The sequence below is a fragment of the Trachemys scripta genome, chromosome 1 (assembly GCF_013100865.1).
Source record: "Trachemys scripta elegans isolate TJP31775 chromosome 1, CAS_Tse_1.0, whole genome shotgun sequence".
Lineage (NCBI taxonomy): Eukaryota > Metazoa > Chordata > Testudines > Emydidae > Trachemys > Trachemys scripta.
Window position 1 is genome coordinate 307,331,112 of NC_048298.1, and position 26,021 is coordinate 307,357,132.

Consider the following 26,021-nt stretch of genomic DNA (forward strand, 5'->3'; position numbering starts at 1 on the left):
AAAAAGCAACAGAGGGTCCTGTGGCACCTTTGAGACTAACAGAAGTATTGGGAGCATAAGCTTTCATGGGCAAGAACCTCACTTCTTCAGATGCAAGAAGTGAGGTTCTTACCCACAAAAGCTTATGCTCCCAATACTTCTGTTAGTCTCAAAGGTGCCACAGGACCCTCTGTTGCTTTTTTCAGAATTAATTGTCTTTTTCAATAGATGAAGGGCAACATCTTGACTGAAGAGGGTGAAAAAAAACTGGTTTCCTTTTCTTGAGTTCAGTACCATGTTGTTCACTCTGGTATTAGAGATGCCAGGAATACTTCATGCCACAACCTGTGCTTTAGATCTCTGTCCTTCCTTTCAAGGTTTATTCAGAGGAGTGGAACACGGGTGAACTGTTGAGAGATATCGACTCTTACTTAATAGAAGCCAACTCCTCTGAAGGAAGTGATTATATGACCAAAAGTCAGCACCTGAAGTGGACGATTTAGCCAACTACCACTAAGTATCTGACCTTCCATCCCTGGTTGAAAGTATTTAAAAGCTTGCACCGAGACAATTTGTGGATGCCTCAGATCATCTTAGTCCATGTTAACCTGGGCTGGGCACAGCCCTAGTAAAGCACAAACACTGTAATAGTAGCACTGGCTGATCTCCTATGAAAGAGGAACAGCCAGTAGCCATGCTGACATTTGTAGATCCATCAGCTGCTTTCAGTATTAGGGATGAAACACTGTCTGGTCTGCAAAGCCAAGCAGAAGCAGACAGGATTGTCCTTCAGTAGCTTTCTCTCTCTCAAGAGATACTGAACTGTTTTGTGTAATTGCTTTTCAGTCTCAAGAGCTCCCACACGTGGAACTCTGCAGGATTCCATCTTACTGAACAAGGCAGGTATGTGGGAATGACAAATATACATGACTGTTGGGAGGGTTAGCAAGAGGCATGTGTTATAATGTTCTCAATAAGCTGACGACACCCAGCTCTATTTTGTTATTTCATCCAATCTAGACAGTGCTGTTGGATGCCTTACCAGATGTTTGGTAGACTGGGACACAGATGAAGGCTATCTGACTGAAGCTCAATCTGGAGAAGATTGATCTGATGCTGGCAGATTTGTGAGAAGCAACCAGAAAATGCAGGGGGGGATTACATCTGCTCCCATAAATGTGCAAACTTTAACAACATATGGGAAGCCATTTGGGGGTATTGCTGGAGCCCCAGTCACTGTTGGGCAATCATATAGCAACAATACTAGGAAGACTTTATTCCATTTTTATTTAATCTGGAGATTGCAACAATTTCTTTCAGATGCAGACTAGGCTATTTTCATACCTTTCTCACCTAAAGATTTAACTACTGCAATGCAGTCTATATGGAGGCTACACCTTAAATCAAACCAGAAATTGAAGCTTGTGAGGAACGTGACAGTCCATTTGGTAAATAGCATATCCCACCAGAAGAACAGGGTATCAGTGCTCTGGGATATGCATTGGTAACCTATTTGTTTTCTGGGTGCAGTTTAAGTGGTTAATTTTCATCTGCAAGTCTTCAATGGCACAGGATGCAACAGTTCCAGAGAGCACCTCTGTCCCCATGACATATTGCTGTAGTTGCAGTCAGTGGAGCCCTATATGGTAGGTATTCAAACATGAAGGACCCTCAACTTTGGTATACACTTCCCCCACTTGGTCTGAAAGATCCAAAATTTGTTGTCCTTCAGTGTACGCTGTAGGGCTCATCTTTGTACACATACTTTTTTTTTTTTTTTAGGGGGGGGGGGGGGGGGAGGATGTGATGAGGACTGATATTGGTGGGTGTGCCCACGTATTGCGGGGATATATTTTTAATTGGTTATTTTCAGATTTTTAGATTCAGAGTTTTATTCTTTATGAAACTGTACACTCATTTCATTGACATAATGAAATTGAAATTTCATTATGTCAAAATTGCCTGTGGCCCAAGATAGGCTTTTTTTAGTTTCAGTAAAAAAATCAAAATAAGCTACATAAAAGCCAGATATTTTAATATGCACATATTTAACACTCACATAAACAAACACACACACACACACACACATATATTTTTTTTTTCAGGGAGGAAAAGATTTAACACAACAGCTAACCTGAAATTTAGCTACACAACTGGAACTGCAAAAGTTGTACAGTTTTCCATCAGGCATTGTGGCTTGATATTGAGGTAAAGAGTTTCGTTTACAAAAGTGGCAAATAATTCCCATACCTAAAAGAAAAACGTAGTTTACACAGAAAGTAAATACAAGTAGTAGTGTACAAATTTACTAGGTTATAATTTACCACTTCCCCTCATTTTATTTATGTAAAACCTAAATTTCATAATTACATTTTCTTACAAAAAAACCACAAAACTATTAGGCTCTGAAAATCTCTCTCTCTCTCACACACACACACACACACACACAAATATATATTTTAGTTCTTCCTGATCTTCTTTGTTAAACCTCAGTGTTAAAGTATTTTCGTGTTCCTATCAAAAACTTATTAGTATTTCCAATTTAGTGATCAAGCTCATTCACTCTGTCTCCTTTTCCCACTCAGAAATCTTGATAGATTTATACACCCCTTTCCCAGGATAAATGTCTTGGCTAAATGACGCATCTTGTGAAGGAGAGACAGTTGCAATGCCTCATACATATGGACGGAAATGTATTCAATACTGGATGGTATCAAATATGAAAAAGTACCCCCTACATGCATGAAGACTGTACTATATCTGACTCTGTAGCATCACTGGTGTACACTATTTATTATGTCTCAATGTTTCCCACCCAGTAACCTACAAGCCTCAATACACTGGAAAACGTTTTTTACTGGGGGGAGGGGCGGGACAATTTGGGAATCAATAAGCTAAAAGGAAGAGAGTTGCAATATTCCAAATGGAAAATGACCAGAGCAGGGACTAAAATATTACAAGTCTAGAATATAAAAAGAAAGTATGTTTTTCCTTTAAAATCTGCAAAATACTCATATACAATAGTGATGAGTAATTTTAAAACCTACATGAATTTATATTCTAAAATAGAAAAAAATATACTTTTGCAAATCTTATGTCTTTTCTTCTTCACAAGAGAAATAAACAGAAGTAAAACATGGAAGTCAATTTTTTTTTAAATTCAAGTCTACTCTTATCAGTGATGAAAAGCCACCATCCTTTTCACTTACTTTGTGATTTTGCATATTTTGATTTGTGTGTGTTCATGCATGCAGTTGAGCAGTATGGCTCCATATATCCATTAGGTCCTATGCACTGAGTCATTTCAAAAAACCTGCACTGAGCTCTGCAACCAGTACAAGTTGTTAATTTGCCATATTTCTAAAACATAAAACAAAGCAAAACAATGTATTAGTTATGACTTTAAAGTTATATTACAATAAGTACACAGGAAGATACATTTTCTGCTATTCTCACCTTATTAGAATCTTCCTGTATTACATAAAAGATCTAGAACATTTCTTTTGGCAGGAAAGGATGGCTTGGCTAAAAATAAATATTTTTTAAAATTTCAATAGTATTGAAAATAATTTTGTGAACTGTGTTGGAGCCTAGATAAGTCTGAGTGGTTACAATAGTTTGGAGGTGCCCATATTTATCTCTTCCTGCTAGCGGATAAATGGTGTAATGAAAGAGGAGAGTCTTTTCTTGGAGGGAGGTGGGATGGAGAACTGAAGTTTAAAATCGGGATACTCTAGGCTCAAAAAGGACTTCACCCATGCAGGAAGAAATGGCACAGGTAATTAGGCACCAAAATAGAACTCAGTACGATGCATGGAAAGTGGGATTTTATGTTAAATGCTAAAAAAGAAACATTAAAAATGCTTTCATGTAGTTGAACTAAAATACATGGGATCTCTCAGCTGTTGCCAGAAGCTCAGAATGGGTGACAGGGGATGAATCACTTGATGATTACCTGTTCTGTTCATTCCCTCTGGGGCACCTGGCATTGGCCACTGTCAGAAGACAGGATACTGGGCTAGATGTACCTTGGGTGTGACCAGTATGGCCGTTCGTATGTTCTTTTGTAAGCAGTAAAACTGGTTTAATCTTAAACCACTCCCAACGTAATTTTAGATATAAAATGGCCAAGCCCTTGTGCATCAGTATCTTATAGAACAGGGCTCGGCAACCTTTCAGAAGTGGTGTGCCAAGTCTTCATTTATTCACTCTAATCCAGTGGTTCCCAAACTTTAACAACCTATGAACCCCTTTCACTAAAATGTCAAATCTCATGAACCCCCTCCTAAAAATGAATATTTCCAGAGATTTTCTCCTTTACCTGAGTATAAATTATAAAAGCAGTTATCTTGGAAATATAAAATTTGTTTTGATGCCATGCTTATTACACATTATTTATTATTATTAATCATTACAGTATTTATTACATTATGAAAACGGCAACACTCTCCCAAGATCTCACTTTCGTAGCTTGTATCACTTTGAATAAGCCTGTTATAAGACAAGGCTGCTATGTTTCATCAAGGAGTATCAGATGTGAAACCAGCATGAAGGTATTTAAGAAGCCAACTTAAAGAGTTTCTCCTACACAAGCATTCAGGTCTTGAGCAGTCCAGGCAAACAATGCACATTACAACAAAGCTTAAACTTGTTCTTCATAATAATTTTAAAAACTATACTAGCTGCCTATTTAATTTTAAAAACAGCAAAAAATATCCACCTCCCTTTCCATTTCTTATAAGGAGTCTTGAAGTTTAAATCTCCTCAGCGTGATAGATATGCTTGCTTTGATCTGCTTAGCTCTTGGAAGTCCAGGGGCTCCGGGCTGCTGGCCCCATGGTGCCTGGGGTCCGGGTCCTTAGGGACAGCTCTGTCCGCCATTAGGGAATTTTTTCCCGAGAAGCCCCTGTAACATTTCGCGAACCTCCAGGGGCTCACAAACCCCATTTTGGGAACCACTGCTCTAATTTAAGGTTTCGCGTTCTAGTAATACATTCTAAAATTTTTAGAAGGTCTCTTTCTATAAATCTATAAGATATAACTAAACTATTGTTGTATATAAAGTAAATAAGGTTTTTAAAATGTTTAAGAAGCTTCATTTAAAATTAAATTAAAATCCAGAGCCCCCCAGACCGGTGGCCAGGACCTGGGCTGTGTGAATGCCACTGAAAATCAACTCATGTGCCGCCTGTGGCACGCATGCCATAGGTTGCCTACCCCTGTTATAGAAATACCCTCTACTTAACCTTCCACCCTGAATGATTCTTATAAGACTATCAGTAGCAAAATAATTACTGGTGAAATACCACATACTTTCAGTGGGATCAAAGGCTCCACTGAGGTTGTCTGATGTTATGATATATCATGGCTACTATGAATACTGTTGCAGCTAGCAGAGCTAACATGAATATTGTTAGAGCTGAAACTTCCTGGCTCTGACAAATCCTGAAGAGTGGATTTCTCTTAACTTTAAAATATCTTGGGCTCCTGTCCTGATGCAGTTGAGCCATGTCTAGAAGAGTTTCTATGTACGTCAACTGATCACCGAATGACAAGTTGAGACTTTGGGTGAACTCTAGGTAATTACTACACTGTGATGGTGACCGACTGATTTCAGATAGTCCCCACCCCCATCAGTAGTATCATTCCACCCCACAAGAGCATTCTCAAACCATGCAGATAAGGCAAACTAGGCCAAGGTAATCACTTAGTTAACACAAGCAGTACAGATGCCAACACAAAAGGCAATACACAAAATGGATAGTGCTGTCTTATACAAATTTGATAAAGATCTCACAGTTAGGTAAGGATCCAAATGTACACAAAACGTCAACAAGATAGAGGCCACTGGCTTTGTGTTCTGTATCTAGTAGTAGTAAACTTGCTCCTAGGTGACCATCTTGAATTTTTCCTTTGAAGGATTACTGATTCATATATCACCAAGTTCGATGAAGCTCTTCTAACATTTTAGGTATCTGTACGCACTTGGAATAAAATCTGTTCCCTAATTTTGTCAAGTAGCTCATGCTTGATGGTAAATTTTTTCAAGAGGGATTTTTTTTTTGCAGCATCTTTTCCTAGTAATTTCCCCAAATCATTCAACACCTAGGTCCAGGGGAGAGAAATGGAAGGGCCCTTCCACTTCTGCTTCAATCGGTCAAGAGAAGGACGTAAGGGCATAATTATCCTGTTTGCAGAGGGAACCTCATTTGGGTAGTTTTGGCTCTCTTCGTCTTTAAGGATTTATCATCATCGACTTAGTCAAATCCAGAAGTCTATGCAGTCACTGGAGAAACTTGTGGAAGGTCAGTTCTTCCAGAGCAGAATCTATAATATTCTCTCGCCTCTGTAAAATGTACACACACACACACACACACACACACACACACACCCCAATTTGGTGAATTAATTTGCAACAGATAACACAGCCTCACAGTACTCCAAAGAGTTCGGCTTCTTGACCTGTGCAAGCCACTTTGAGGCAACCTGTGTTGTCAATCCGTTCTGCTTCAAGAGTGGCTGGGTCTGTGCTGATGTGGACAATCCTAGCACCAAGGAGGGATTCAACTCTGGCTTCTATTTAGAGAATCAATCCTTTGAAGGATTCCAGGCCAATTTTATGCCCATCTTACTGGAAATTTTTCAGAATGCCTCTTGGAGAGTTTACACGTTGTGGGTGACATTTCTAATCAGACATATGACACCACACAATTTACTCAACTCCCAAGCACAAAATGCAGAAGTCATGCTCACCTGTGAGGAATATCTCGCAGAAGCACTTCTTGAAACCATGTAAAGCAAACGTTAAAGAATTTAGCTATACTGAGCACAGTAAAAACCTCAAGGCAGAGTCTATGCAGGACTGGAATCCAGGAAGAAAGACCTAAGAGCATTGAGTAATTTCTCCAAAGTCTATGCAGATAACCACTCAACGGTTCTAAGCAAAAACTGGAAGCACTGATGTAATTATTCTAAAAAGGGGCTTTATAGATAGACTGTATCCAGGAGCAGAATCAGAAAGCAGGAATGCAGTATGAAGGAGGTCAGACTAAATGATCCCGATGATCCCTTCTGGCCTTTAAGTCTTTGACAAATTACTGGAGCCTCCACAGGATTCTGGACTAGAAGAAGAGATCAAAATTAAGCTGTCAGGCCTTGAAGGCTATCAGCACTCCATGGTATGGAAAAACAGGCATGCACAAAAAATGAAATTTATTATACATTGAATGTTGCGAGAACACTCTGAAGGATATCCTATGTCTAATGAAGGAATGGTGGGCAAAACAGAGTTGCAAAGGCAGCCTGTAGCGGGGTGGTCACCTGCTCCTGCCTAAAGGGGCTTAAAACAGCCCTGGAGAGGGCTGGGGCAGGGCAAAAGTTGGGCTGATTGGGAAGCAGCTACAGCAGAAGCCACGCCCCAAACAGACCCAACTGGCCCTATAAAGGCCAGGGAAGCCAGGAGCAGGAACACTCTCTCTCTAGCCTTTGGAGAGGGAGGGACCAGGCTGCTGAGGAAGGTACCAAGGGTGGGGCAGTGCTGGGGAAGGCCAGGGAGCTGGGGAGATCCAGCCTAGCAGAGCCCCAGGCTGCAGGCTGAAGGAAGCGCCCACTAGAGGGTACTAGGGCTGCAGAGGGGCAGCTCCGCTATATGTAGAGGCAGCGAGTCCAAACCAAACCTTGCCTGTGATGAGTGGCTTATACTGCAGTCTGCCCCAGGGGGTGGGGGCTAGTTGGTGATTAGCAGTAGCCTACAACTGAGGCGAGGTGGGGATAGTGAGTGGGAGTTCCCCGGGAGGGGAGACCCAGAGACTGAGGGGTGTACTGCCAGGCGGCAGTACCTCAGCGTGCAAGGGGCACCAGGTCCAGGAGGGACAGGGGGGCCAGGCAAAGTGGGACACCGGCCTGCAGAGGGCGCTCCGGCGGCTAGAGAGCTAATTCCCAGAAGGTACCAGCAGGAGACACCACAGGGGTGAGTCCCACACAGTTACACAGCCAGACATGGTCGCAGAGACCTTATTGCATGTCTGGAAGCAAGGAAAGACCACCTGGATGTCTGGACTAAGGAAATGGCATTTAGTATACAATCAGTAGCGTAAGAAGGTGTCAAGGCCCACGACCAGTGTTTCCAAGATTCAGACTTGCAATTAAAGAAGTTCCTAATTCTACTTCATGTGCAAGCTTGAAACTTTAGAGTGAGAAAATCTTTGCTGATGGTATCTAGAAAGAAATCTATAAATCCAAACCTAGAGATCTTAATTTGCTTAATATTTTTATTTTATACTAGAAAGCCAATGTCTTTATATTTTCATCCCACAAGTTTCTACATGGACAAAAACTGTACCATAAGTAATACAATTTTCCCAGTGGTATATTAAGGTGTAATTCTATGGAAAGATTCTGAAGGTATCTAATCATAACAACAAAGCTTGCACTGTTTGTCACTGACCCCTACAAGGAGATTTTAGCACTTTTGCAATACTGATAGTACAGTATTTAACACAATATTTTGTATAGAAAAATCTCCCTCTCCAATCCCATTATCACTTTTTCCAACTCAAACTCCTGTGCCACCTCCTCTTCTGAAACTTTTTTCAATATCTTGTTTCTACTCCTGTTGGCCCTTCACCAAGCTAGTATGTTTGAATGTTAAAACCATGTGCAATCCCAAAAGTAAGCCAAAGTGCTGTTCTCTATTTCCAAGGTAACAGAAAACCTGAAACAATATTGCTGAGAAATGTAATGCTCTCCCTTTCATCACAATGGGTTATTGTTTTTATTTGTTAAGCATCAACAATATGCTCAGCCCAATAGACAAGATAAATAAGAAGACAGTCCTGACTTTGGAAGCCTTACAATCCTGAAACCGGCAGGGAAAAAAGATAAACCAAGATGCACTAAGAGAATGAGAGGAAGAAGTTACCGTAGATAAATTTTTAAAGTCTTAAATATTGTGGGCCTTAAGGAAAAAATGGGTCTTCAGATAGGATGCAAATGAAGAAACTATATAGCTCCTCAATGATGGAACTGAAAAGGCGTTCCAAGTAGGGGCAGCTTGAAGACTGACTGAAGGAAAAGGAAATAAAGCAATCAATAGGTCACTGAAACAAGCATTGCTGGCAGCCCAACACTGTAGCATTTAATTTCAGAAAGGGGAACTACACAAAAATGAAGAAGTTAGTGAAACAGAAATTAAAAGGTACAGCGCCAAAAGTGAAATCCCTGCAAGCTGCATGGAAACTTTTTAAAGACACCATAGTAGAGGTTACCTTAAATGTTTACCCCAAATTAAAAAACATAGTAAGAGAACCAAAAAAGTGCCACCGTGGCTAAACAAAGTAAAAGAAGCAGTGAGAGACAAAAAGACATCCTTTAAAAAGTGTAAGTTAAATCCTAGTGAGGAAAATAGAAAGGAGCATAAACTCTGGCAAATGAAGTGTAAAAATATAATTAGAAAGGTCAAAAAAGAATTTGAAGAACAGCTAGCCAAAGACTCAAAAAAGTAATAGCAAAAAAATGTTTAAGTACATCAGAAGCAGGAAGCCTGCTAAACAACCAGTGGGGCTACCGGACGATTGGGATGCTAAAGGAGCAGTCAACGACAATAAGGCCATTGTGTAGAAACTAAATGAATTCTTTGCATCGGTCTTCACAGCTGAGGAGGTGAAGGAAATTTCCAAAAGCCACTCTTTTTAGGTGACAAATCTGAGGAACTGTCCCAGATTGAGGTGTCATTAAAGGTGGGTTTTGAACAAATTGATAAACTAAACAGTAAGAAGTCACCAGGACCAGATGGTATTCACCCAAGAGTTCTGAAGGAACTCAAATGTGAAATCGCAGGACTACTAACTCTAGTCTGTAATCTATCATTTAAATAAGTTTCTGTGTCAAATGACTGGAGGTTAGCTAATGTGAAGCCAATTTTTAAAAAGGGCTCCAGATGTGATCCCAGCAATTACAAGCCAGTAAGTCTGACTTCAGTAAGGGGCAAACTGGTTGAAACTATAGTAAAGAACAAAATTGTCAGACACACAGATGAACAGCAGGTTTAAAACAAACAAAAGGAAGTATTTCTTCACACAGCGCAGAGTCAACCTGTGGAACTCTTTGCCAGAGGATGTTGGGAAAGCCAAGACTATAACAGGGTTCAAAAAAGAACTAGCTAAATTCATGGATGATAGGTCCATCAATGGCTATTAGCCAGGATGGGCAGTAGGGTGACCAGATAGCAAGGATGAAAAATCAGGACGGGGTAGGGGGTAATAGGCACCTATATAAGAAAAAGCCCCAAATATTAGGACTGTCCCTATAAAATCAGGACATCTGGTCACCTTAATGGGCAGGGATGGTGTCTCTAGCCTCTGTTTGCCAGAAGCTGGGAATGAGCGTCAGAGAATGGATCACTTGATGATTACCTGTTCATTCCCTTTGGGGCACTGGCATTGGCCACTGTCAGAAAACAGGATACTGAGCTAGATGGACTTTTGGTCTGACCCAGTATGGCCATTCTTATGATAAAGGGGGTAAGAAGGAATACAATAGAGCTTCTTAACTTTTAAAACTGATGGCGACTTTAAACATCACTATTTCATTGATCATTTTAGGATTATTGATTCATATATCATCAAGTTAGATGAAGCCCTTCTAACATTTTAGGTACCTGTAAGCACTTGGAATAAAATCTGTTCCCTAACTTTGGCAAGTAGCCCATGTTTGATGGAAGGAAGGCAGCAAGGGCCAGGAGGAATCCGTGGAGGGCCAGGCGAGGCAATGGGCGTCAAGGGCACCAAAATACAACAGTGTATTATTATTGAGTCTGAAAAAAAAAAAAACCTACATAAATAAATTACAATGATTTGGACACGTATATGTGCATATTTATTTGTTTTTCCTAAAGTAAAGTAAAGTAGGAACATTTGTCAGAGCAGCCACAAGCAAGAGTTGATGGCTGCACTGAGGCCACCAAAAATTGTGTTGTGAGAACCTCTAGTCTACATAATACTTGGCCCTACCATGAGTTCAGGGGACTGGAGTAAGTATCTCCAGAAGTTCCTTCCAGTCCTAAGAGTCCGATTCTATAAAGGTATGGAAAGCAACTTCCTGCCCTCAGTTAAGTGGTTTCAGGGAGTGGGGGGGTGGGGGGATGAGTAAATGTACCGTCTGGTTCAGACAAAACTCAGCTGACACCTTAGGCAGGAATTTAAAGTGTGGACATAGGGAAACCTTGTTCTTGAAGAATATTGTAAATGAGGATCTGTCATCAAAATCCTGATTTCTCCAACTCTTCGAGCCCATGTAATAGCTATTTAAAAGGCCATCTTCATAGAGAGGTTCATTAAGAAATAGGTCGCCATTGGTTCAAATGGGGTCTTGTGAGACCTCTAAGAAGTAGATTAAGATCCCAAACCAGAGTGAGGGGCTGTTACTTGAGGAAGTCCCAAGTCCATTAATGAACCTTACAATTGTAGGGTGAGCAAACACTGAGAATCCTTCTAGTCACCTATTTCCTTCAGTGGAAAAAAACGGTTACTTACCTTTCTGTAACTGTTGTTCTTCAAGATGTGTTGCTCCTGTCCATTCCAAGTAAGTGTATGCGCGCCACATGCAGAGCTGTCAGAAGGTTTTCCCCCTAACAGTACCTGTCGGTTGGCTGTGGAGTCCCCTGGAGTCTGCCTTCATGGCATTATATATAGGTCCCTGCCGACCCGCTGCCTCTTCAGGTCCTTCTTGCCAGACTACTCCAACAGAAAGGTAGGCGGGTGGGTGTTGAAATGGACATGAGCAACACATTTCGAAGAACAACCGTTACAGGAAGGTAGGTAACCATTTTTTCTTCAAGTGCTTGCTCATGTCAATTCCAAGTAGGTGACTCCCAAGCATCTCCTAGGAAGAGGGGTTGGAGATCAGTGAGTCACAGACTGCAGCACTCCTCTACCAAACACAACATTGTCTCTGGCCTGCTGTGCAATGGCGTAGTGCGATGTAAAAGTGTGGATTGATTACGATGTTGCTACCCTGCAGATGTCTTGAATGCGGGACCTACGCCAGGAATGCCACCGAGGATGCCTGCGCTCCTGTGGAGTGCGCTGTCAGTGAGGGGGCAGGTATCTTCGCTAGATCATAGCACGCCCTGATACAAGCCATGATTCATGAGGAAATTGCTTGTGATGACACTGGAAGTCCCTTCATGCACTCTGTAATTTTAATAAAGAGTTGTGTTGATTTTCAAAATGGCTTCGTTCTTTCAATATGAAAAGCTAACACCCCCTGATGTCCAAGGAAGTGAAGCATTCACTCCCGGTTGCTGGCATGCAGTTTAGGAAAGAAAACTGGGAGAAATGCGTCCTGATTTCCATGGAAATGTGAAACTACCTTTGGGAGCAAGGCAGGGTGGGGCCACAACTGCACCTTGTCCTTATAGAAGACAATATATGGAGGCTCAGAAGTCAAGTTAAGCTCAGACATCCTCCTGGCTGAAATTATAGCCACCAGGAACACTACTTTCCAGGAAAGGTAGAGAAGTGAGCATGTTGCTAGGGATTCAAAGGGAGGCCCCATCAGTCTTGGGGGTACCAGGTTGAGATCCTAGAGGGGGATCGGTTGCCTTACTTGAAGGTACAGTCTATTTAGTCCTTTGAGAAAATGGCCGACCACGGGGTTAGTGAAAATCAACTGGCCGACCGAATCCGGATGGAAGGCTGAGATGGTGGCCAGATGCACCTTTATTGATGACACTGACAGGCCCTGCTGTTTCAGGTGTAGTAAATAGTCCAGGATATAGGGAATCAATGACTGCAAAGGTGGAGTGTCCTTTTGTAATGACCAAATAGAGAATCTCTTCCACTTAGCCAAACAAGTGGCTCTCTAACAGGGTCTGAGCATGCCAGTTCCAAGGGGTTTAGCGATGGAATTTCCATGCCGTGAGGTGGCGAGACTCTAGATTGGGATATTGGAGCCGGCCATGGTTCTGCATGATCAAGTCTGAGACCAGGGGCAGGGTCGCTGGTGTGTCCACTGACAAGTCTAGAAGCGTGGTGAACCAGTGCTGGCATAGCCACGCTGGTGCTATGAATATCATTGATGCTCTCTCTTCTGACCTTTAGCAGGACCGTGTGTACAAGCAGGAAGAACGGGAACACATATAGCAGGTGGTCCTTCCAAGGGAAGAGAAAAGCATCCTCGAGCAAGAGTGGGCTGTGATTCAGGAAGGAGCAGAACTGCTGATATTTCCCAATGTGCCTTGTTGTGAACAAGTCTATCTCGGGAATTCCCCACTGTTGGAAGATATTCATGACATACAGGCAGTAGGACCTCTCAGGTCCTTGTGATTGTGAAATGACCTGCGGAGATGATCAGCCAGTTTTTCTAAGAGCCCAGAAGGTATGCCACCTCTAGATCAGGGATAGTCTATTTTTTGTCAAGGTCCAAATTTCTTGGTCAAGGTATAATCAAGGTCCAGACTCCAGAGAAAATAATTTAAAAAATACTGATGATGATGATAAGTAGTAAATAAAAAGATTTTGGGGTCCATTCAAAAGCATCTGGTGGTCTGGATTTGGCTCCTGGTCCACCTATTGACTACCCCTGCTCTAGATGTATCGAGTGGGCAATGGAGAAATCCCACAGTTTGAGGGCTTCCTGTCATAGGGGATGTCATAACTATAAAGGGAAGGGTAATAGCTGTCCTGTGTACAGTACTATAAATCCCTCCTGGCCAGAGACTCCAAAATCCTTTTCCCTGTAAAGGGTTAAGAAGCTCAGGTAACCTGGCTGGCATCTGACCTAAAGGACCAATAAGGGGACAAGATACTTTCAAATCTTGGGGGAGGAAGGCTTTTGTTTGTGTTCTTTGTTGGGGAGTGTGTTCGTTCTCGGGACTGAGAGGGACCAGACATCAATCCAGGTTCTCCACATCTTTCTAAACAAGTCTCTCCTATTTCAAACTTGTAAGTAAATAGCCAGGCAAGGCGTGTTAGTTTTCCTTTGTTTTTCTCAACTTGTAAATGTACCTTTTACTAGAGTGTTTATCTTTGTTTGCTGTACTTTGAACCTGAGACTAGAGGGGAGTCCTCTGAGCTCTTTAAGTTTGATTACCCTGTAAGGTTAATTTCCATACTGATTTTACAGAGATGATTTTTACCTTTTTCTTTAATTAAAAACCTTCTTTTTAAGAACCTGATTGATTTTTCCTTGTTCAAGATCCAAGGGGTTTGGATCTTGATTCACCAGTAGTTGGTGGGAGGAAGGAGGGGGGATGGTTAATTTCTCCCTGTTGTAGATCCCAGGAGGGGTTTGGATTTGTTTTCACCAGGGATTTGGTGAAGGTTTTTCAAGGTTTCCCAGGAATGGAATCCATTGAAATGGTGGCAGCAGAACCAGAGCTAAGCTGGTAGTTAAGCTTAGAAGTTTTCATGCAGGCCCCTACATTTGTACCCTAAAGTTCAAAGTGGGGATCCAGCCTTGACAGGGGAGCGGAGAAAGAACCACCCTGTCGGTGTATATAGAACATTGCTGTTGTATTGTCGGTCAATACTGATACACATCTGCCCTTCAGAGGGGTTTGGAATGTCTGGCAAGCAAGGCAAACTGCTCTTAGCTCCCTGATGTTGCCGTGCAGGGAAAATTCTGCTCGGGACCAGAGACCTTGAGTCCTGAGTCTTCCTACATGCACCCCCCCATTCCATCACTGATGCATCTGTGACTGGAAAAGGGTACCCCTGCGCACACCACTTGTGGGTTGAGCCACCACAGGGAAGGACTCAATAACTGGTGGAGAAAGAGTGACTAGGCTGTCTTGGTTTGGTCTGTACAATGAGGCCGGCCAGGCCTGAAAAGGTCAGAGCCACAGTCTTGGGTGCTGTACTACATATGTACAAGCTGCCATACAACCAAGCAGCTTCAGGCAATTTTGCGCTGTAGAAGTGGGGTGTCCTTAAGTCCTCTATGATGGTGCCCGTTGTCACAAAATGTGATTCCGGGAGGAATGCTTTGGCTTGACCAGAGTCTAGGAGAGCTCTGATGAACTCTATCCTCTGAGTGGGGGTTAAAGTTGACTTTGTCACATTCAGTATTCATCCGAGCCTGTCAAAAGTTGACCTTATCAGGCTCATGTGCTCCTCCACCTGAGCCCTGGTGCGGCCCTTAATTAGCCAGTCGTCTACTTGTACTTGTTGCCTCCTCGGGAAGTGGCTACGACCAACATGCTCTTGGGGAACACCTGAGACCACGAAGCAGAGGAACCGCCTGTGTGACAGGACTAACGACATGTGAAAGTTCATGTCCTTCAAGTCAAGGTGGCATTCCAGTCCCCTGGACCCAGAGAAGGAATAATAGAAGCAGAAAGCCCATGCAGAACTTAAGCTTATTTTAGACCTGGAAAACCTCAACAGATTCATGAAAAAGCTGGAGTCCACCCTTGTCTTTCAGGTTTAGGGAATACCATGAATAAAACCCCTTGCCCCTGAACTTCTGAGGAACCTCTTCTATTGCTCCAACTTCTAGAAATGGGATAGATTGTTCACAAAACGGTGGGAAGGATCCGGGATCTGGTCTGATGTGTTGCCCCTGGGTGCCCCTTCAAACGTTTTGCTTAGGGGCCGAAGACTGCCTCGCAAAGCCCTGGCCTTGGTCGAAAGAGGGCTGAGGTGGCCCTAGCCTATTATTTCTGCCATGCTTCTGCCATGTATATTGGCCAAACCGGACAGTCTCTACGAAAAGAATAAATGAACACAAAACTGACATCAGGAATTATAACATTCAATAACCAGTAGAACACTTCAACGTCTCTGGTCACTTAATAACAGACTTAAAAATGGCAATTCTTCAACAAAAAACCTTCAAAAACAGACTTCAACGTGAAACTGCAGAACTGGAATTAATTTGCAAACTGGACACCATCAAATTAGGCCTGAATAAAGACAGAGTGGATGGGTCACCACAAAACCTCATTTTACCATACTAATTTCCCCCTACTTTTACTCACACCTTCTTGTCAACTGTTTGAAATGAGCTACCCTCATTACCACTACAAAAGTGATTTTTCCTCCCTTGGTATTCCACAGTTAATTGAATTGTCTCATTAGACTGACCCCCCCACTTGGTAAGGCAACTCCCATCTTTTCATGTACTATCTATCTATATCTATATACACACACATATATACACACATACACACACACACACCTGCTACTGTATTTTCCATTCCATGCATCTGATGAAGAGGGTTCTAGCCCACGAAAGCTTATGCCCAAATAAATTTGTTAGTCTCTAAGGTGCCACAAGGACTCCTCGTTGTTTTTGCTGATACAGACTAACACGGCTAACCACTCTGAAACACTTCCTACTGTAATCCTGTCTAGGATGAGCAGGGTAGAAGCGTGGGGGATGCTGTGATCTGAAATGTTTCCTTTGTGGGGCTCGTGTATGAAGCCCCAAAGATTTTAGTGTTGCTTGTGAGTCAGAGTGTGGAGCTTGGCATCTGTTTGCTCAAATAACAACCCTGAGCCCTTGAAGGGCAAGTCCTGAATTGTTTGCTGAACATAAGAATGGCTCTATTGGGTCAGACCAACGGTCCATCTAGCCAGTATCCTGTCTTCCAACAGTGGCCAGTGCCAGGTGCCCCAGAGGGAATGAACAGAACAGGTAATCATCAAGTGGCCCATCCCCTTTCGCCCATTTCCAGCTTCTGGCAAAAAGAGGCTAGGGACACCATTCCTGTCCATCCTGGCTAATAGCCATTGATAGACCTATCCTCCATGAATGTATCTAGTTCTTTTTTGAACACAGTTATGGTCTTGGCCTTCACAACATCCTCTGGCAAGGAGTTCCACTAGTTGACTGTGCATTGTGTAAAGAAATACTTTATTTGTTTTAAACCTGCTCCCTATTAATTTCATTTGGTGACCCCTAGTTCTTGTTATGAGAAGTAGTAAACAACACTTATCTACTTTCTCTACACCAGTCATGATTTTATAGACCTCAATCGTATCTCCCTTTACCATCTCTTTTCCAATCAGAAAAGTTGAAGCCTGCAGCCACAAGCTCATTCTCACAGCTATGGCGGTTGAGATTGTGCAGGTTGCTGAGTCCCCTGAGTCTAGAAAGGCTTGCAAGGAGGTTCTTGATCTTGCCTGGATTTAGTTGGAAGCAACTCTTTAAACTTGGTCAGAACGTTCCAAGAATTAAAATTGTAGCAGCTGAGGACTGCTTGCTGGTTGGCAATATGAAGCTGGAGTCCTCCAGTAGAGCAGACCTTTCGGCCGAAGAGGTCCAGCTTCTTCACCTCTTTATATTTGGGCATTGGGCTCTGCTACCCTTAGCTCTCCTTTTCTTTTGCGGCCGCCACAACTAATGTGCCCGGCTGAGGGTGAGTAAATAGGTACTCGACCCTTTTGAGGGTACAAAGGACTTTCTTTCCATTCCTCTAGCTGTGGGGGCAAGAGAGGCGGGTATCTGCCATAGAGGCTTGGTGGTGTTTTGGATGGTCTTAATCAGGGGTAAGGCCACCGTTGAAGGACCTTCAGGTGTCAGGATGTCCAACATAGGGTCAGTATCCTTCAACACCTCTTCTGCCTGGAGGCCCAAGTTCTGAGCCACTCTCCTGAGTAACTCCAAGTGTGCTCTGTTGTCCATAGCTGGTAACGTGGCAGACGAGCCCGTCATTGCCTCATCAGGGGAGGATGAGTATAATGCCTTTGACGGCACCGGGTCCTCTTGTCCCTCCGGTTTGCGGGGATTCCCCTGCGCTGATGTCTCTTGTGCAGTGCCTGGGGTGATACTGGCCCTGGTGCCGCTTCAGAGCCTCGCAATAGTTCTTCAGCTATAGATGATGCTGGGGGAGCTCGCCTTTCTGAGGCGACAGACAAAGACCTCAAGCCTGGCCCTGGGTACACCCACATAGTCCAGAAGGGTCACTGTGCTGGCCCCTGCCATTGCATCATGAGAAACTACTACCCCTCCTCCTGCCTGGATCGGTGGTGAGAGCAGTGTTGGCTCTGTTTTTACATGTACAACTCCAACTGAGTCCAAAGATGACTCCATTCTCGGTGACCACAGTGGTGCCAAACAAGGCAGTGGTGTAGAGTATTGCTGAGGGGAAGGCACGGCACTTCATTGTGGTGTTGGGGGCGGTGCCAGGGACAGTGAAGCTATCATAGCCATGAGGTCCCTGGCTGCCCCGAATGTGCCCAGGGTAGGCAGAAGATCCAGCTCCTCCACCTGGCTCTCCCGCGTGGGGGAATCCACCAGTACTGGAATCGACAGACCTCTCTGCAACGCCGGAGTCAAGAGTGCCGGTTTAGCTGGAGCAGGGGCTCAGTGTCCTGCTCAGTGTCCTGCACTGCTAGCGCTTTCATCCTCCACTGCTCTAGGTGTAGGCGAATGCCCTCTCTTAGATTTCTTTTGCTTCTTGTGAGGCACTGGTGAATGACAGCAGTGCTTAGTAACTGCACTAGAATTGTTCAGTGCTGGGGAGCAGCAATGCCTAGAGTCTCTAGATCCAGAGTCCTTTTCTGGCGCGACAGCCTCTCTCACTGAGGCCAGCGTGCTCTGTACTGAAGCACTGGGTTTTGGATCCGACACGGACTGGGGATGGAGAGCCGGCTCCATGAAGAACAATTTTAACCCAAAGTCCCTCCCCTTCTTAGTTCTGGGGCGGAAGACTTATACCGGTGCAAGATCTGCAGCCCGGTGGGCTTCTCCCAAGCACTTTAAACAAGAGTCATGGGGATCGCCCCTGGGCACAGGCCTCTGACAGGATCTGCATAGTTTGACCCTTGAGACTGGGGCATGCCCCAGTCAGGGAAGAATATGCTTGGGGGAGGGGGAAGAGACCCTAACAGAAACTTATCTAACTATAATACTACTTTAAAACACTAACACTACTAAACTAACTATTTACAGGATACAAAGAGAAAAGTCCACTAGGGGATCGCTTGCCGTAGCATGAGAAAAGGAAGCAGATCCAATGACCGTCACCAGTGGTAAGAAGGAACTGAGGAGCAGTGAGTTGTCAGGGACTTACACACACCACCATGAAGGCATAACTCCAGTGGGCTCCACAGCCAACCTAAGGGAAAAATCTTCCAACGACTGTGCACATGGCATGCACACACCTACTTGGAATAGACATGAGCAAGCACTCGAAGAAGAATGAAAGCTATTATCGCAGTCAAATAATCAAGCTACCTAATACACACATTTTCTTCAATTGTAGCAGGTAATCCAGAACAAGTGAAAGTGAGGAAGATTCCCGTGTGAATCGTGAATGTCCACACCAACCGCTAAATCTTTACCACTTCTGAAGGTAAATACTATGAGTAGATTCTTTCCTGCAGTTTAATAACACCTGTTGTACCTCTACCAAATTGGTAGACTCCATCCCTGAAACCATCAAGGAGCCAAGCCTCGAGGCAGAAAACTTCCAGGTTGGGATGAAGCATTCAGCCAACATCTTGGGAGAGAAAATGAGGGGTGATTGTTGGATGAGGAGACAACTGAAGCAGATAAGGATACCACATCTGTCTCCGCCTCATTGGGACTATTAGGATAACTCTGGCTTTGCCTTGCCTGATCTTGTTCATTTCCTTTAAAATTAGAGGCACCGTATATTAGAAGTGATCCTTGCCTATCATGAAACACAAGTATCTTCTATGAGATAGGTGTATTGCAATATGAAAATATGTCTTGTAAACTGAGGACTGAAAACCAATCCCCTGGGTCTAATGAAGACTTTAACAGGATCACAGTCATCACCCTGAATTTGAGACTTTACAAATTTATTTAGGAGCCTAAGATCTCAAAATCAGTCTCCACCTTCCATTTTTCTTCGGTACAAGGAAATAGCTCAAGTAGAAACTCTTCCCCTTTTGTTGAACAGGACACAATATCGCTCATAGACAAAGATGGGAGTCTATTTCTTGTCTGAATAGGAGCTTGTGAAAGGGCTTCCTGAATAGGTACAGGGAAGGACGATGGGAAGCGGGGAAGGATGTAAAGAGAAAGGTGTAGTCCGATGCAACAATCTCCAAAACCCATCTGTCTGTAGTAATTTGCTCCGATGCATGTCGAAAATGGGAAAGAAGGGGAAGCAGGTAAATTGTTGCAGCTGGCAAACTAATGAGTGGGACAGATCTCAACTCTCAAATCGCTCTGTCAAAACTGGTGTCTTGACAATGAAGCTGGTTGCTTCATTACACAGAGCCCATGATCAGCAGAGACTCCAGTTCCTCTGCCACAATTAAGTCTCTTGAGTATCTAAACTCTTGAGGTACCAAATGGAGCGTTGGTACCGGCACGCTGGTCTCAATAGAAGTGGACAATATCAAGGAGTTAGAATGCTTCAATGGGGGCACTGATGGAGGTGGATGCTTCAATTTTTACCTTATTGAGGAACCCATCAAGGGGTGTATCGATGGTACCAAACTGGATGAACATGTCTCCTTTCCATCTCCATCATACCTGACCAGTACTGAAGCTGACTCAGAGTTGTTTCTGCTTTTAGAAGAGCTTTGGAGTTTTCTAGCCCTGCCAGTACTGGGAGGAACCTGTAGCCTATACGGTACCAGGTAGAAAGGCTGACTATTTCAAAATCATCAACTTAGTGGGAGACCGAGGTCTTTTTGGAGCAGATGCCTTATGAGGTGAGTCAGTGTTCCTCTTCCTGGGACTGCTGGAGGTCTCTAGATTCTTCCCCTTTCTTGGAGAGTGTTGAGCCGAGGTCAAAGGGGCACTAGATCTACCCACAGACTGATGTACAGGGAGGGTTTTGCCAGCTGGCTCTGAAGCAGGATGAAAGGGCGCTCCATCATAAGAAGCCCGAGCTTGATCTCTCAGTTCTTCCTGGCCCCGGATTTAATGGCTAAACAGAAGTTATATTCCCACAGGATGTGCAACTTTCCTAGACAGCAAATGCACTTGCAGGTGCAGTCGCTAACTGTGATGGCCTCCCAAGCAACCATGGTAGTGTTTGAAGTCTGAAGAGTCATGTATGTCCTCCTGAGGAAGGCAAGCATCTCCAAATGGAGAAGAGAGGGGAAAAGGCATTTCTCTCACTAGTAAAACTAAACAACTATACTGAGCTAAACTGACACACTAAGCAAAAAGTTTTAATTTGACAAGACATGCTCAAGGCAGACACACTAAAGTTCCGTCTCAGGCCGAGGCAAATGAGAAAAATTGATAGCAGTTCGTCCACGCAGCCCTCTATAACCTCAGTGCGGGGCCAGAGGATGTGTAGGCCACACACAAGGACCAAATGAGTACAGCTAGTGAAAATCTCCAATCGACAGCAAATGGGTGTATGTGCACCTTAACTGGAGCACCCATAGAGACACTACTCAAAGAAGAAGGGGGTCAAGAGAGCAAGAGATGCTTTCCTGAGGATCTGAATGTCAAGTGCCTCAGAGAATAAGGAAAATAGAGAAACAAATACCAAGTGGTATTTGGGGGACTGGTACTAGAATGGTAGTAGATTGTTTCTTGTATTAACAGAGTCTTCTGTGAATTTAGCTACAAGTGGTGGTAAAGCATTAGGAAGCAAGGGCAACCTGCGCTTGTACACAGAAGAAATTGTAAATAGTATGGTACAGTATTACCCAATGCCTTTAGAAAGACGATGGGGAATATTTTATAACTTTCTTCTACCCCCCAATTCCCCTAGCAAGTAAAAAATTTAGAGTATCTGATAACATTTTTAGATCTGATAGTGGACATGGGGATAGGACCTCGATCTTTCAAGTTGACGATATGTGCATTTCACGGTCCATAGCTGGTCCATATCCCAAGAGGAATTTGAAAGTACAGAAAGCATTTCTTATCTTATCTCACAGGGACCAGAATTTTACAAAGTAAGGAGTTGTGAGTGAGAAAACATTAAAGAAGAATAGACAAAGCAGAGAGCATGACAGAAAAATAGATTCCTTTCATGCTGTACTTGTCACAAATAAACCATTAGGAGGGGTGGGAGACGTGTAGCTTTTAGTTTTGCAGCACGTGTGTTATGGTGATAGGATCTTTGTTTAAACAAGGAATACAACCAGAAGCCCTGTCACTCCTTTATAGTTCTCACTCACATTTGAAAGAAGGCTATGACTAGAGAAAGAAGTGGGATTAAGTCCATTCTCTCACTTGGAAATCTCTAAATGGCTTGTGCTCAATTGGTTAGCTCTCACCACAACAGGCAAGATGGAACAGGTTTTAAAGTAAGCCTCCACAAGTAGAGTGGGGATCTCCCCCTTTTTCCTATCAGCATACTAATGACCAACGAGTGCTGGGAAACAGCCAAGAGTTAGGTCCAAATGCACATTCTAAAAGGGGGCAGGAAAAGAAAGAGTACTCTGCGTAAGAAAAAGAAGCCAAATTCAAGACACTAAAGGGGTGTTCTGACCTGGAAAAGGGATCAAATGTTAACTTATGTGATGAAAGGACAGAGACACGGAATTGGTACTCAGGCCAGGAACCGAGAATACACCTGGTCTGCAGTACAAAGTTAGGCCAACGAAAGACAGCTGTCAAACTAGTTGTGTATGTGTCTACACTTAAATTAATCTCCCACCACTGTAAGAGCCCCATTATGCTGACACAGTACCACCACCTCCCTGAGCAGCATAGAGCCAAGATCCATGTACTTAGGTCAACACACTACATGTAGACACTGTTACTTATGTTGACTCCAACTGTCCTCCAGCGGCTGTCCCACAATGTCCTATACTCACCATTCTGGTCATCGTTGTGAACTCTACTGCTCACCAATTTTTGAAATTCCCTTTCCTAATTGCCTGGCTTGGCAACACACCTAGCAGCTCTACATCATAGATTGCAACAGGCCAGCTGACCACACTGGCTACACACTCCAGATGGGGTCCTGCCTGTAGCAGACATGAGATATTGGATCTCTTAGGCCTGTGGAGAGAAGAGGTTGTGCAGGCACAGATCCAAACCAGCAACAGAAACACTGACATCTACGAGCAGATTGCTCATGGGATGCAGGAGAAGAAGTATAAACGGAGGAGAGCCGCAGTGCCATATAAAACCAGAGAGCTGTGGCAGACATACCAGAAGGCTAGGGAGGCCAACAATTGATCCAGTACCAAACTGCAGACCCTCCGCTTTTATGAAGAGCTACAGGCCATATTCGGTGGAGACCCCATCACCAACCCCCACAAACACACACCCTCCAGCACAGTGGATACCTCCAAGGAGCCCAAATCACAGGTCCCTGCCATGAATAGTGAGGCTGAGGAGGTGGTGGGGGAAGAGGAAGAGGAGGCAGCATATGGGGGTTGGGTGACCGGGAGAATCCAGTAAGCAGTGAGCCACAACCTGTTTTTGACTCCACCTCAGTCTAGCCATTCGACCATGGGCTAGGCCAATGCAAGGAAGGAACCTTGGGTCAGTGTGTAGATAAACTTTCAATTACAGGGATGTCCCCACCCAAAGTAGCAGGATATAGCTTTTGACTTTCATTAATTTACTTGATTTGAAGACATACTGGTACAACCAAGGGAGCTGCTATCTGCTTTTCATTCCCCTCTAGAGTTAGGCAGGGGAGCCCATGAGGAGCAGTTTCTTTATGTACTTAGTAATGTGGCCCTTGAATCCTCCTGAGAGATCTCAATTAAACTTTCATAGAGGTACTCTGCAATCCGCTGCCAAAGGTTTGAGGGCTGCCTTATTTCTTCCTTTGTGTTAGGACACTTTCCAAAGCCACTCAGCGATAACGTCAGCAGACACCATTGCAGTGTGTGGGTGGCTTCAGGACGCCAGCAGCAGCTGTGCTCTCTTCTCTGCCTTTGCTACCCTCCAGAGTGAGATATCAGCTAAAATCACTACTGCGGTCCTCAGGATGTTCCCCTCCATAACCACAGAATGCCTCAGCCAGATAAGGAGGATAAGGAAGAGAACTCAGGATGACATGTTCAATAAGATCCTGCAAGCCAGTGCTGCACTGGACTGTGAGCAAAGGGCCTGGAGGATGAATATTGTAGACAGCCTGGAGAAAAGAGTGGAGAGGAGAAAGGCCTAGGAGTCCCAGCAGGAAAAGCATAGGGAAATGCACTAGGACATGATGGGGCTTCTCAGACAGCACAGATAGATGCCACAGCCTCTGGTGGATCTGCAGGTTCAACAATACTGGGCTCACCTCCCTCTGCAACCCATTAGGAACTCAAAATCGGGACCTCCCCCCACAGCCCCACAACATTCCACAGGGCATCAGGGGTCATTGCACTACCCCTACCCCTGCACTGCAGGGGACACCGAAGACAATCACAGCTTCAAATACACGTGAAAGACATGGTTGGTGTATCTGTAGTGGAAATGGACATGAGTGTTCTTTCCCCTTGGGTAAATTCTGCTCTATTAAGTTAAGTTTTATGATGTTTTGAATGTTGTTTATTTTTTCATTGCACAGGTTTTTTTGCACTAATTTTGTTACAGAACGAAACTCTATTGTTTGGAACATAATTAATCTTTTATAGTTCACAGCATATGCTGCTGAGCGCTCAGCAGTTCGGAAAGTCACCAATTACCATCACACAACTCAGAGGATCAGTCACAAACAAAATTAATAGGTGCATTGACAATGTTATCTTTCTACATATACAATAATCACTACACAATTCCTACCAGGCCACAAAAGTGCAGGCCCAGATAGAGCACACTACAGCAATACAATTACTCTGGCTCACTGTTAAAATGATCTGTCAAAGCCTCCCTGAGCTGTATAGCTCCACATTGAACTCTTCTAATAGCCCTTGTGTCTGGTTGTTCAAATTCAGCAGACAGCCACTCCACCTCTGCCCTCCACCCCAGTAGAAACTTCCCTGCCTTTGCTTCACAGATATTATGCAGGACACAGGAGGCAGTTATAACCATTGGCATATTTTTCTCACTGAGATCCAATCTTTTAAGTAAACACCAGAGCCCCCTAAAACGACTAAAAGCACATTCAACTGTCATTCTGCACCTGATGAGCCAGTAGCTGAATCATTCCTTGGTATTGTTGAGGTGGCCGATGTACAACTTCATGAGCCAAGGGAGCAACAGGTAAACTGGGTCCCCCAGGATCACTATTTATTTAAATATTCCCAATGGTAATCCACCGGTTGGGGAAAAAGTCCCTGCTTGTAGTTTTAACAGCCCTGTGTTCTTAAAGATGCAAGCATCACACATCTTCCCGGACCAGCCCATATTGATGTCAATGAAGTGTCCCTGGTGAGCCACCAATGCTTACATAACAATAGAAAAGTAGCCCTTTCAGTTAATGTACTCAGTGGCAAGGTGATCTGGTGGCAAAATAGGGATGTGTGTGCAGTCTATCACTCTATTGCAGTTCGGGGACCCCACTGTTGCAAATACATCCACTATGTCCTGCACACTGTCCAGAGTCACAGTCCAGGAGGCAATTAATGACCCTGCATGCTTGCATGACAATAGCCCTCCAGGGTGGATTTCCTGACTCCAGTAGTAATCGGGCCTTGCACATTTCCACGCTGATCACCATTCGCTTCTCCACTATTGCTGCAGCTCTCAGTTTGGTGTCCCTGCATTCGCTGGGGTGATTTCGGCACATAGATCCAACAATGTGGCCTTGCGCATCCAAAAGTTGTGCAGTCACTGCTAGTCATCTTAAACCTGAATTACAATGCAATCCTGCCAGTCAGTGCTTCTTCCTTGGAGCCAGAAGCAGCACTCTACCATCTGCAGCTGTTCTGTGAATGCCACCAACAACCTTGGTTCTTGCTATGTCCCACAGCAACCTGTCCTCTAAGGAATAGTCAGTCATGTTCCCCATGCATTCAGTTCTTTTTGCGGCTCTGCAAATACTCCAGGATCATGCATCTGGTGCTTACAATGCTCATGACAATAGTGCAGAGCTGTGCAAGCTCCATGCCTCTGTCAGAGACGGTGGACAGTGAGGACGGTCATGTGGGATTGTAGGATTTTGAGAAAAAGGCACAAAATTATGGGATACAGATAACAATGAGATGGACACTGGTGCAACTGGGAAGTTGACCCCATGCTCCCAGTCACCCCCGAGGGACTCA

At 43.9% G+C, this 26,021-nt stretch overlaps 1 protein-coding gene across 13 annotated transcripts in view; it reads right to left on the reverse strand.

The window, feature by feature from the left end:
* The window catches only part of ZMYM2 (zinc finger MYM-type containing 2), a 185,597-nt gene that overhangs the window by 83,637 nt on the left and 75,939 nt on the right, over positions 1-26,021 (reverse strand). For 12 of the 13 annotated variants that reach the window (XM_034758789.1, XM_034758797.1, XM_034758787.1 and 9 more), the window contains 2 exons: positions 3,189-3,339; positions 2,114-2,229 (listed from right to left, as the gene is read on the reverse strand). The exons of the other annotated variant lie outside the window; for it this stretch is intronic. In XM_034758789.1, coding sequence (XP_034614680.1) covers positions 2,114-2,229; positions 3,189-3,339 — 267 coding nt within the window. The remainder of the gene's footprint in view (positions 1-2,113; positions 2,230-3,188; positions 3,340-26,021) is intronic. 13 annotated transcript variants of the gene reach the window in all.